Genomic DNA, 11427 nt, shown 5'->3' with positions numbered 1-11427 from the left:
ATGCGTTCCACAACTGTGTGAAAACTAAAGAGCCTTCTTTCTTAAGTATTCTACTCTTGGGCCTACAAATAAAATGGCGGCATGAACAAGGGGAGACAACACTTTGTGCAAGCCCTTTGCAACTTTACATGCTGCGTACAAGTTTTGTTCAGCTTCATGACTGCAGGTTATCTATGCCACATGTAACAACATTTTCAAGTTCAATCAAGCTCACGCAGGATTGTTGCAGGTGAACCTTGAGTTTTCTAGAGAAATCAAATCTGCAAAATTAAAACCCGTGTGTATACATATAGGTATATTCAATACATATATACATAGATTCATCCAAACACTTCTCTCTTCAGAACTGAAATGTGGCAACTTATCGTACAAATAATCAGAAAGAGCCAGCGTGCCGTAGGAATTGGAGAGTTAAGACAAGGAATTAGCCTGGAAACACACTGAGAGGCCCTAAGTAAATCACATTCTCAGTCTCAGAGGATGGCAATGGCAGGGTGAAGGCTGAAGAGTCTGGCCCAAGAAACCCTAGGACAGGGTTGCCTGAGGTCAGAGTGTACCTGTACACACAGAACAACAGCAAATATTCTATTGCACAAGCAACACTTTGGCTCAGGTGGCCCAACTTCCCCCAGAAAGGGCCCCCAAACACCAACCTGTACTGCAACACCATGTTCAACAGTCCTGCTTAGGGACAAAACTGTGCGGCCACAAAAGAAGGAAGGAAGGTATCATTTCAAAGCCATTTGCTTGCCCATGCCCTGCATACAAAAATAATAAAACCTCCCCAGTGCTTGTTTTAGATGAAAGGAGCAAATCTGGAAGTGGTCAGGAAAGAAACTGCAAAGTGTGGCAATCTTCCTTAGAAAACATTTTTCACTTACCTAATTATTCTTGATCCTTCTTTTTTGAAAAAAAAAAGAGGCATTCTCCACTTCTTGCTTGGAAAATGTGATCTGAGTTAAGGCCAAACTGAGGAGGTTTAATCCTGAGATTTAAGATCTGGTAGCCTTAAATTCAATTGCGCCCTAACCGTGCACTAACCCTGGGCATTAATGCATTGCAAGCCAAGGAAAGCTCTACTCCTGGCATAAGGCAAACCTTGAGCGAATCAGGACCTCAAGAAGTTCAAATGTGCACATACACACGTCAGACAGAAACGAGAAGAATGTAGGAATCTATTATTTTAAAAACAGTTTTTATTCTGTATATTAAGAAATGTGTAATTTTTAATAACGGCAAAGAAAAAAAAAATCAGCCACACCTGAATAGCTAAAGAACTGATTAACAGAATGCAGTGGTATATTATCTAAACAGAAATAGTGCTGATGTGCCATAATAAATTGTCTATTAGTAAAAAAATACATTTCAGGGCACATAGGACAGCATCCTTATCACAAAATTACAGTAGGGATACTTTTGTTGGTTTTTTTCTCTTTCTTTTTTTTTCAAGAATGTAATCAAACTAGAGAATTCCGAGTTAGTCTTTAAATGCAGCACTTAAAAAGGTAACAATTTTGTGCATTTTCTTTTCTTTTTTAAAAAAAGAAGTCCTTTTTTCACATACTGTAGAAATGCTGCTTTATTGCTGCAAGATGTCAAAGTTGAAGGCTCAAAAGGTATGAGAATACAAAGATATTAAGAAACGTCTGTCTCGTATTTTTATATATATTTATATATATAAAAAAGGTAAAGCTTATAAAAGTTAAATTTACAAACCAAGAACAAAAGTGGTATGCGCGAGTTATATACAAGCAATTCTATAACATCTAGAAATTTTCAAAATGCATAGCAGAAAACATACCATCATGTTCTTCAGGGTTCTCCTCTGGCGGATCAGGGCAAAAAACACTCCCGAGTGTAATATACATACATACATACATACAGACACGCACACATATATATATGTATATTCTCGCTCTTTTCTGAACAAAATGGATCGGGTTTCTCAAACTCTCTCAGGATGTATTAGTCTAGATAAGCCGGAAAGCCATACAAACTGAGTAGTACAGAGAACTACAATGACAGAAAGGACTAGTAAAAACAAGAGGGTAAGGCATCCCTGCTGGTTAATGTGTTTTGTCGTAAATGTGGTTAATTTACAGACTGACAAGAGGCAAATGAACCATATAGTCCTATCTCACATGCGCCTTCTCTCTGACCAAATGTGGGGAGCGTGTTGAATGGAGGTGCAAGGCGCCCAAGAAAAAAGGTTTCTACCTTGTGTTAGCAACCAAAAAAATGTATTTCCACTTTGTGGGCAACTGCATCAAAAGATTGCCAGTTGTATTATTTTTTTTAAAAAAATAAGTGACCGCAAGAGTCTTTGCATATTCCAAACACACAACGGTGTTTTGTTTTGTGTATTACGTAAAAACGAAAAGACTTTAGAAAAAGACCTAATTCTGCAGTGGACTGTGCATCAAATTTCAATGCTTTTACTGGAAGAAAAGTAATTAATAAAAAAAATTAAGACTGCATTGCTTCAATGGTGGTTTTAAGTTATGATGCATTCAAAGTGTATGGTTAAGGAACGCAAAAGAAAGGACCCGGCTGCTCATGGACATGTACCCTGACCATGGTTCGAGAAGGAATTTGCTATCTGTTGTTAGTCAAAGCAAAGACTGCTTAATACTAGGAGAAACGTTAATACTTGGAAACGAGTGGATCAGTGTCTAGGTAAGGTCAGTTTTGTTTTGTCTGTTTGCTTTTAAATCTCGGTCTCGGACTTATAAGTCAGTCTGCTAACGTAAGGGTTAGAAGTGATCTATTAGAACTGACACACAGTTCGCTCCAACAAGATAGTTTGGATCCCCGGGAAGAGACTTGTTCTGCCAGGTTTTGGGGTCACCTGTGGGAGGAAAACAACGTAGTAGTTTAGTAGCCATCAAGACAAGGGGGAACATCTTGGATAACAATGCCGTTACAGTTTGTTTGCTGTAAAAAGAAATTACAATAAATCACCTTCTGCTCTTAGTGTAGAACACACACCTTTAAGGGCAAGTTTGGGCGTTGACTTTACTCACGCTAAACTGATAAATGCTGGGGAATAAATTCCAAGGACTTTTGGTAATGACAGGTGGGCAATAATCTATCTGACGGTGCTTCATGGAAGCCCAATGTGAGTCCCACCTCACAGGTTCAAATATAGTAAATGTCACCTCTGTCTGGCAGCATTTTATTAAACTTTACTGGATAAGAATCCAAGGGTAGTCCACTTACAAATGTGAAACATTTGAGGAGGGTTTGGATGGACTGCTGAGGGGTGAAATTCCCTAGCTGCATCTCAGGTTCAAGTGGAGTTAGGCCTCACAATAGGAGGTGCCACCATACAACTCTTCTCAGAGTTGACCCACAATGTTAGCTCTAAGCTCCATCATTTGGGAAGAAACCCTCCAGATAACAATGCTGGGATCTCATAAAAAGCAAAACCATATCTCACTGGGAGGAAGATAAGATCTGGACTCCTTTCAACGCACTCTCCTCCAGATAAGTTTGCCTCCATTTCCCATCACCTTGGCCGATACAGTCAATGGCCATGATGTTGGCTAGGGATGATAGGAATTACAGGCTCAACACACATCAAGGGGAGTTATGTTGGGAAGGCTGGCCTAAGCTGAAGCCCAAACAGCTAGAGACTGTTCAAAACCAGCCAGAAGTTGCTCAGCAGGTAAAGAGGGAAGGGAAGAATGAGTTCAGGAATTTACATCACCACATGGAAAGACATCCCCAGAGGCTGCACTGTCTACTGCCTCTCAGCTCCAAGCAAACGTTTGCTCCCATTGGCAACATGGGCTTGAGTTGTAATGGCCACCCTCCTCTGGACAAGCAGAGCAGAAATACCAACTGCTGACCCACTGGTGTGGTTTGGTTCTTTGCCAAGGGAGCAATAATATTGCTTGCATGCCAGAGGGACTTAGACAAAAGAGCCAGTGGAAGTGTACAGCCTCCGAGAAGCTCTGTTCCATCTGGAGAGGTAAATGAATTGAGGACTGAACTAGCAAGAAATCCGGCTGAACAGCTCGTTTATATCTTTAAGACCATCAAGGCCCGCTTGCTCAGCCACTAACCTGTCTCAATGCTGCAGATAATATTTGGAATATAGATGCTCAAGGGAACATTTGAGGATTCAATTAGAAATCTGCAGCACAGTGGCACCTGGCTCATTTCAATCCATGCACAATCCGATGTGGGATTACGAGAAAAGAGCTTCTACTGAGCCTCACAGGGAAAGATGCCTAGGACTAAGTGGAACACAATTTCAGCTGCACTAACTACACTCCTATGAAAGTTAGCCTGCCTTCAGTACAAACGTTCCAATTCACTTGGAGAAATCGATCCTTTGACATTTTAACACCATGTTGACATTGTACAGGTGTAATAATCACCACTTCCATGCTGTTTCAGTTTGTAACACACACACAAACAGAGGCACACACGCATGCCCATCCACACTTGCACACTGAAGCTCTTGGGGTCCCATTGTTATTAAAGCAGTATTGTTAACCCAGGTTAGATGAAGCAGTCTCGAATTAATGCCCCAGATTATATAGACATGTTATATGTTATAGAAAATTTAGACAGAGATGTTATATGTGCTACAGAAGACAAGAGGCCCCACAGTGCTTGAGGGACACTCATGGAAACAAACATGATGTACACAATGACCGATAGATATGCTGAAGTGATGACAACAGCTGGAGTGGAGATTACAAAGTAGAATGACGGTTTGGAGTTGGTTTGTGTACTCATTAACCTCAATATTAAGTTATAGCAGCCAGTGAAATGTTATCTCATGGCAGTTCGTTTTACCCCATCCCCAGAAAGGAAAAGGAAAAAGGATTTTCCATTAGTTTTAGCTCTATTTTACAAACTTTTGGCAATCAATAGTTTGTAAAGATATGAAGGTGTAGTCTGACAGGTGAGAACGTGTATTTGCAGTACACCTTCCTTATGTTTGGCGAAATAGTTTGGAAAAAGAAATGTAAGCTAAAACTTTGATTCCAGAGCTTGAAAAGGTGAGTTGTCGCTGGTGCTCTTCCAATACCAAAGAATTCAATTCAGCGCACTTAGGAGGTTAACCTCTGGTGCTTGGTCCCACTGGAAAGTTGGGAATTTGTTGTTCCCCCCCCCCCCCCCCACTCTAATTCCATGAGATGAGATGAAACAAGGAAATATATACATATATATTTAGGGATAATGTGCCAGCTTAATCTGACTTTTTAAAAAATGTGTTGCAGAAGAGGTTAGTATGTAGAACCAAATGTTTGTTTCAGAAGGACAGAGAAACATGGAAAACATGTTAGGAAAAGCTTAAGAGAAAAGAGTGAGAGAGAAAGAGATCCCATCACCAACGTGTTGTATTTTTTTTTAAGAAAAGAGAGAAAACAAATATTTATTTAAGACACAGTATGGCTTACACATCAGAAGACAGAGTTGGCCAATTGTGAAGTTTCGTCTCAAGGAGCAAGATTACTGATATAACACCACATTGAGTTACGTCCGCTGCAAAGGATGTATAGCTCCGATACAGACAAGAACGAAGCGGCCCTTAACGCAACCACGCACACACACCCACGCGCATGAACACGGCAGGAGCACACACAGAACGAGGCTAGCGGGGAAACGGGGGGCACCGTTTGCTCTCGGGCGCCTGGGGCCCTCCAAGGGACCGGCACTGGGTTCCCCCCTCGCCTTGCATTTCAAGGACATTCATGGACAGGTTCATCCGTTACAAAATCAAAGGACTGAAAAGCACACTTGGGGAGGAGTTATACGGATTATAAGTGGCAAAACTTTGGATCCTTATTACTTCGGAGGGTCCGTTTTCTAGCACTTTCAGATTTTCTGTTTCCTGTTTTGTTTTTGCTTCTTAACACACAGTTAAATAGCTGCATGCAACACATGCATAGAATACCAGTAAAAATAAACCGGTCAAGGTTTCTCTTTCAGTATTTGGATTTCCCCCATCAGAGAAGTATCTGATGCGCTACGGTTATGTTTACGTCAACATAGTGGCATCGGAAAAGGATAGATACATCAGTGACAAATATTGAATACATTTTTTTAAATACTGTACACGTTAAGTACATTGCCTTTATATACCATATACAGATATGTATACATTTAAGGGTGTCAAAGACGCTTTCGTTAAGTGGCTGGAAACAAACCCTTTGGACCTTTTGTGTCCAGGATGCAGGCTGCTTTTTTTTTTGTTTTGGTTGTGGCTTCCCCTCAAGGCTGTAACTTTGCAGCCGCTTCATGAAACTGCTTGAAATTTACACAAGAAATCTAAACAATGGTTTCTATGCCAACCGTTGCTTCCCTTCCTTTACTGGAATAAGGGGATGCAGTGACCTAATGGGGAGGAATAGCACAGGCATACGGATCTGTAGACAGTTCTCCCCACAAAAGGGGGAAAAGTAACAGCAAGAAAGAGAAGAAGACGACCATCTCTCCATAACATTTTAAAATTTAGCAGGAAGCACAAATTTGCAGGTGGAACCCAAACAAGTTGCAGAAGTGTCTTCTGCAAGACAGGTTTCCATTTTGCAGAACTGCCAAATTTAATGCATACATAATGCCAGTTGCATTGGTAAGCTTGACCAAAAATACAAATGCTTTTGGGCTCAGTTTACTGGGACTGTTATAGCCTTCTATGGTCGATATTAAGAATCAGTATTTGGAAAACCCAATTAGAATTCCTTCAAGATAGTTGACAAAGAAAAAAAGAAGTGTGACTTTCTCATCATAAAGTGTTTTGCAGCAGTATTAGTCCTTGAGAGAGAGAGAAAGACAAAGACAGAGAGAGAAAGAGACAGGAAGCATGTGATTGATAAGAAACAAGGTAGATAATTGCACCATTGAATGGACCAATGACAAAAGTGTGGCACAACGTTATCTACCTTGTCGTTTCGGTTTCTCCATCATGATTTTTCTGCAACGATTTTTTGCATCATGAGTTAAAAGTGTGAGAAAGACACTTGTAATGAAAATGAAATGGAGAGCTGACACAAATACAGTGATTTAGTAAATATCTCGGTATTACACAGTGCCACCTTCAGTCAGGTGAGTTTAAATTATACGATAGCACCCAAAAGCCCCAAAAGGACAGAGGGAGGACAGCATACCCGACGAGGAGTCGGAGGATTTTAGAGCAAAAGACCAACCATCGGGGGTCATAGACGCACAATGTGGCAAGCGCAGCTCCACTGGCTTCAGGAATTTTAGTCCATGGGGCCCGCACATTACCAAAGGGCTGAGCAGCGTTTCACCTACGGTGAAGGGACAAAAAGGGGCAGAGGTTAAGAAAGAGGAACTCACAATGCAGCATCACACCTCAGCCAGGCTACCTGAGAACTGGAGGGACTGCATTTTTCCACTTCAGGAGAGAACCAGAGGGCCTTCTTCTGCCGTGGCTCTGACTGTGGAATGCCTTGCCCTCCGAGGCTCGCCTGGCGCCAGCACTGGTTTCATTCAGCCGCCAAGTTAAATCTGAGCTCCTTATTAAACACTTTGAGGCCAAATGATCACATCCAAATCTGTATATAAACTGTTTTGACTTTTTAAATTGTTTGCTCACTAATAAGTTCAGAGATCTTGTGCCACAAATAATATACAGCATATATTAAAGTAAGGAAACAATTAATTTAAGGGAAATTCTATCTAGGGTAGGCTTCCACTTGCTCACTTCTTAAAAATAGCGCAGGACAGCTAAGAGAAGAATCTTCTCCCTCACCTTGCCCTACTTGACAGAAGAGGCATAAACTCAAATTCATCTTTGTTATTCTGGAAAATAGTAACACACCAACTCCCTGGTCAAAGCTCTAAGCTGCTTCTGTACAAACACAGATCTCGACAAGTTAAAATCCACAAGCAAAGAATAGCAATACTGGAGCAGCACTTGGTATGTTTTCATGAAGTAGTCCTGGCTCTCAATACAAATTGAGTAGCCCCTTACCTAAAATGCTTTTGACCAGAAGTCTTTTGGAATATTTGCATACACACAATAACTCGGGAAGGGGACTCAAGTCTAAACACAAAACTCATTCATGCTTCATATACCCCTTCAAGACATGGCTTTCAGGTAATTTTATGCACAATATTTTTAATAATGTTGTGCATGAAACACCGAACCCTTAAAAAATAAAGCTGTCGTTATTTCAGATTTTCAAGCATTTCAGGTTTCTAGATAAGGAACCTGTTCAACCTGTAGACAGTTTGATGTGCTCTACTGGGCAGGAAAGGAAATAATATAGACTCCCCTACAACAAATACTAATAACTGTCACTCCAGTGATTTCAGTACTCAAGAGAGTTGTCTTCCCATTCCTGGGGAAAAATTACTTTGATTGTGTGATAGTTTAATTAGCTATTTTGATAATGTGATAATTTTATTAGCTGTTTGTAAATAAAGGTTTATTTTAATAATGTTTTCCCTTTGCACAGGCCATACTAGCATGAAGAGAACATGGTTATCGTTGCAAGGGAGTTTCCTCTTACCTTTCTCCTTGTCCAAAGGAGGGAGGATACTATTGTCCCGGCAGACCTTGAAATAGATCTCCTGCTCGATGCCCTCGGGGATGGCTCCTTGGGGTATAATTATGCTCACGCCAGTCTCTATGGAGCTCAGGACACCACCATTGCTGTTAAAAACGCCTCTCGCCGTGGCTACGACAGTGTGCCCATCCTCTTCATCATCATCCTCCAAAGCAGATGGACTGAAACCAAAGAGACATAATCGTTACCGTCATTGCCAAGGATAACTAGCAGCAAGTGTTGTTCTATTTCATCTAGTGCAAAGGCAGAGGTGAACTGTCCCACAAAACGAATTAATTCTCAGGCCCAGGGAGAGTCTCACCTGACAGGAATGGCTTTAGGCACAGCATTGATATTATTTGGTTGGTATTTGAGCTTGTCGGAGAAGGTATCCACCGTGCTGTCGAACTCCGGCTGGGATGCGCTGTGTGCTTTTAAGAGAGGCTGGGGAGAATTCTGAGGCTTGGATGGCAACTCTGGTTTATTATGCTGATTCTCATCTGGCAGGAGGTTGTGGTTGAATTTGGGGCTTTCAAACTTGCGCTCAAAGGGCCGGGCGGCGCTCGTGTAAGGTTTGGTTGTGAAGCGGTTGTAAGCGGGAGTGACCGTCTTTGGGACTGGATCGGTTCCGTTCACCGGCCCCTTGTCAGGGAAGCTTTTCTGGGGATAGTAGGTGGACTGCACGGTGTCTTCTCGGCTGGACGATCGGAAAGCAGCCGGCTTATTCTGAGGTGGTGGCGGCTCAGGCTTCGTGAGGGTGGAGTTCTGGAAATCTGACACAGAGTTCACTGCAATAAAACAGGCAGAAAACAAAAATGAGTGAAATAGAATGCCAAGGCATGATTTTGCACCATGGAAAGTATTTTGGCAAGGAAAGATACATGCAGCAATTCTGAGGGAGCAGTAGAAAATGGACCTGGTAGAAGAAACTAGGCTGGAACTGCAGAGAGTGGACTGGGGATTGAAAGTGCGGTACATGGCAATAATACAGATCTGTCAAAACAGCAGAACATCGAAAGACAAGTCCTCAAAAAAAAGGGGAATTCCTGTGGTATGCATCATGAACAGAACAAATCAGAAATGTTAAGCATCAGGGATTTACAGAATCCTCCTATACCTGCAGCAAGTGCAGACTTGGGCTGAAGAGACACAACAGGGTTGTTCATGGACTGAGGCTGGGTATATTGCACCGGAGGCACAGGCGGAGAGGGGGTCACTTGAGGAACTGGCTCATAACGCTTCTCACCAACAACCCGATCCAGCGGCTCCACATCTATCGACTTGGCCCTGTTTGGATGAAAGAGAAAGGAAAGGAGGAGGAGGAAATCAGAAGAAAAACCACAGTTCGGTTCCAGATTTTTCTGTCTCCTTTACCTTCTTGGGGCGTTTCCTACTTGTTTCCTTATAGCTCTTTCTGAAAATACATATTTAGGATTTCTAATTTCTTTTTGACTGGCTAATGATCTCTAAGAGTGAGCTCAAAAAACCTGGTGCTATTCAGATCTCAAACTATACATCTCATTATCCCTGAATGTTAGCCATGTTGGGTGAAGCTGATGGGAGGTGAACTACAAAATATACAGTGGGGTCTGAGCTGCTTTCACCCAACCTTAAAGCAAGGCCATAAGGTATACTATAGCTAACATTGCCAGGACAGACAGAAGCAAAACTGCTGGAAAAAATTGACTCCAGGTATGTCAGCAACACTTTTGTTTGGTCCTCCAAAAATGACCTCTGGAAGTGATGTGCATTCTTTTATAGCATTGCAGCTTTCTGCAAAGGTCTGAACTGATTCTAGAAATGTTAGCGTAACTCTCTTGTAATGCCCAGAAATAAAAGCAAGAATATTATGAGCGAAGGAGAGCTTACAACAACACCGATGTGTTAGAAAGATTAGTAACACAAACCAAAGGAGATAGCAAACAAGAGATAGATGGCATTTAGGGTACATTTCTTTGCCTCTGTGTACATTTGTATTTTCCAATTTGTCTTATGAGCCAGGTAAAGTAATTTAAACTAAGGAATTACAAGTAGACATGTACCCAAGAGCTACGGTGATGCTCCAAACTTGGGACGCACCACAATTTGACATAAATATGCCGAAACACACCCCATGATAGATATTTACAATGCCATCTTTTCCAGAAATGCAGAAAGCTTAAGTTTCACTAGCTTTATGTGCAACATGTTTAGCTGGTTAAAAAGGGAAGAAAGTAGTTAATTTTTCAGATTTCTTTTTAAAAAAATGTTCTCAACTGTATTCAATGCAGTGCCCAATTCCTATCGAATTTGGGCCCAATTCATCTTGAAGCTGCCTTTGGGGTTTTGTCTGCACATAATGCCTGTGATTGAACGTAAGAGAAGAGAGGACATGAAACCATCCTCACGTCAACAGTGTTCTTACCACTTGGTGCTCCTGTTCAAGTAGCCAAAGCTAGAATAAGAGCCAAGAAATCTAGGTGGCGGCAAAGCAAGCAGCAATAGAATAAAATGGGGAAAAACTAGTCATTCTGGCTTAAACACGTTTCTTCACTTTTTAGGCAAACTGTCCAAACAAAAAAATCAAAAAAGGCACAAACCCCAAACTCACAATCTAAACCCAAATATGTCTCATAAAAGATGCTTTAAAGTCTAGCAAGTCCCAGCTTCCTTTCTATGGTACCCTTTGGAGTTGGAATGCTTAATTTTCTCTGTCAGTGGCATCATCTGAATAGGAAGAGGTTTGGGGATGAGATTTTGGTTGAGACAGAATTTTTTGAGCCTCACAAGCACATAATTGAGACATCAAGCTTTTTTTTTTTTAAAGTGCTTTTTCCTGCAATTTGCACAATGTTGTCTCTGTGCTGAATGAGCATCTTTTCCCTTCATGCAGAGAAGCACATATGAGAACACA

At 41.4% G+C, this 11427-nt stretch overlaps 1 protein-coding gene across 13 annotated transcripts in view; it reads right to left on the bottom strand.

The window, feature by feature from the left end:
• Positions 1–1178: 1178 nt before the first annotated feature.
• tjp1 (tight junction protein 1) overlaps positions 1179–11427 on the bottom strand; it is a 137442-nt gene continuing 127193 nt past the window's right edge. For 7 of the 13 annotated variants that reach the window (XM_062963332.1, XM_062963338.1, XM_062963331.1 and 4 more), the window contains 6 exons: positions 10939–10989; positions 9652–9821; positions 8857–9322; positions 8499–8716; positions 7128–7271; positions 1179–2848 (listed from right to left, as the gene is read on the bottom strand). In XM_062963332.1, coding sequence (XP_062819402.1) covers positions 2754–2848; positions 7128–7271; positions 8499–8716; positions 8857–9322; positions 9652–9821; positions 10939–10989 — 1144 coding nt within the window. In that variant the 3' untranslated portion in view covers positions 1179–2753. The remainder of the gene's footprint in view (positions 2849–7127; positions 7272–8498; positions 8717–8856; positions 9323–9651; positions 9822–10938; positions 10990–11427) is intronic. The other 6 variants (XM_062963342.1, XM_062963333.1, XM_062963344.1 and 3 more) reach the window with 4 other exon arrangements.

The sequence above is a fragment of the Anolis carolinensis genome, unplaced genomic scaffold (genome assembly GCF_035594765.1).
Source record: "Anolis carolinensis isolate JA03-04 unplaced genomic scaffold, rAnoCar3.1.pri scaffold_11, whole genome shotgun sequence".
Lineage (NCBI taxonomy): Eukaryota > Metazoa > Chordata > Lepidosauria > Squamata > Dactyloidae > Anolis > Anolis carolinensis.
The sequence above is the reverse complement of the archived record's forward strand: the minus strand, read 5'-3'. Positions and strand labels throughout refer to the sequence as shown.